We start from the raw sequence: 1,899 nt of genomic DNA, 5'->3' as shown, positions 1-1,899 counted from the left end.
ACAGAGGCCCCAGGTTGCTGCCCTGGGGTACGCCGGAAGAGGCACCGATAGATCTAGATTGGTGGGAGCCCATTCTAACTGCATATGAACGACCACATAAATACGATTTCATCCACTTTACCAGGGGTGGTGATAATCCAAGTCTATCAAGTTTTGCCAGAAGAATGTTGTGGGACACACTGTCAAAAGCCGCCTTAATGTCCGTGTAAATGGCATCAACCTGCATACCATCATCAATGGACTTATAACAGCCGCTAACGAAATGCATCAGATTTGTCGTAGTTGATCTCTTAGGCATGAATCCATGTTGGTTAGTGCTGATGTATTTGCCGGCAGATGCCATTAATGGTTCATAGATGATTAGCTCGAACACTTTGGCGCAGGCAGCTAAAGAGGTAATACCTCGATAGTTCACTGCTTCGTTTTTGCTGCCTTTTTGTAGATGGGTGTTAGCCAAGAGACCTTCCACAGTGATGGAAAGGTTCCTGTGCGCAGAGATTCGTTAAGAATCTTAGTTAAAACAGGAGCTACCGATACGGCACAACGCTTGAGAATTGTCGCTGGGATACCATCTGGCCCCTCGGAGTATGACGACTTTAGACGCTCGATTTTTTGGGTAACCAGGGTCTCGGTGACGATAGGTAGCGTGACATGAATTGCATCAGCCGGAGTGTTCACGAGCGCGGAAGCAACAGCCTCCGGAGGTGTGATGTTAGAGATGAAGCTATCCTCGAAACGCGTGGCGAACAGTTCACAAATATCTAATGGCGAGTGTGCACAATTATCCTTATACCGAATAGTCCCGGGGAGGCCAGTTGACTTGCGCATGTTGTCGGCAAAGCTCCAAAAGCGGCGAGGGTACTTTTGCAAGCTTCGTTCAGTCTGGCGTATATATCGACGATAGCAGACTCTATTATAACACTCTATTATAACACGTTTGACGTTTGACGTTTAATTGTTCGGCCGCATTTCCGTCGCGCTCCGTGATTTTTCAATAATTCTCTTGTGTTTTCTGCGTCGCATCGCATTGTTGCCTTTTCTACGGACTATTAAACTGTTTAACATCATCGCTTCGTCTTGGCGAATTGTTTAGTTGCATCACAACTGTGGTTTCCTGCTGTTTTTTCCTGCTCGGCTTAGCAGTGTTGTGCTGTGATTACGCGTGATTTCGCGATGGCGGCTATTTGCTTCTCGTGTGCTGAACCGCTAGAGGCCACCGGCTGCATCATCAGTTGTGCATATTGTGACGCTACGTTCCACCGCGGCTGTTGCAAATTGCCCCCCGAGCTGATTGACGCAGTATTGTCCAATGTCGACCTGCACTGGAGCTGCATTGGCTGCACTAACATGCTTAAAAATCCGCGCTGCCGTTCGGTAAAAGAAATAGGCGCCCAGGTCGGTTTCCAAGCCGCCCTCAACTCAGCTGTAGCAGCTATTGGCAAGCTCGTTGAGCCTATTGTCGCCGAAGTTCGCAGTGGTTTTACCCTCCTTCAAACTGCATCCACGCCTCACAATCGGAACTCTGATCCTCGACCAGCTACTGGTAGAAAGCGGAGGCGTATAATCGAGGATTCGGCATCTCCTGGTGTTGTGGGCAGCCGTGCCGACCCCTGGACTTGCCGTGGTAGTTGTGCTACCACTGGTCAATGTCCAGGGGACGACAGTGTGTCACGCACACTGTCGTACGCACACTAAGCGCGGGCCGCTTAGTGTGTGTTGTGCGCTCGGACAAGCAAGTGTTGCGAGCAGCCGGTCGAGCAGGGCTCCCGGCAGGGCACGGTACGGCTGGCGCGCGGCCGAGTATTTTAGTGTGTATTGTGCTTGTTATTATTTATGATGTGTACTGTTATATTAGTGTTTTAATAAAGTACGTGATGCAAGCCAAAGACACAACAGTGG

At 49.6% G+C, this 1,899-nt stretch overlaps 1 protein-coding gene across 1 annotated transcript; it reads right to left on the bottom strand.

Moving 5' to 3' along the window:
* Positions 1-300: 300 nt before the first annotated feature.
* LOC120897849 lies at positions 301-852 on the bottom strand. The gene has a single exon (XM_040302986.1). The coding sequence runs from the start codon at positions 826-828 to the stop codon at positions 412-414; it is 417 nt and encodes a 138-aa protein (XP_040158920.1). The 5' UTR covers positions 829-852; the 3' UTR covers positions 301-411.
* Positions 853-1,899: the final 1,047 nt, after the last annotated feature.

The sequence above is a fragment of the Anopheles arabiensis genome, chromosome 2 (assembly GCF_016920715.1).
Source record: "Anopheles arabiensis isolate DONGOLA chromosome 2, AaraD3, whole genome shotgun sequence".
Lineage (NCBI taxonomy): Eukaryota > Metazoa > Arthropoda > Insecta > Diptera > Culicidae > Anopheles > Anopheles arabiensis.
The sequence above is the reverse complement of the archived record's forward strand: the minus strand, read 5'-3'. Positions and strand labels throughout refer to the sequence as shown.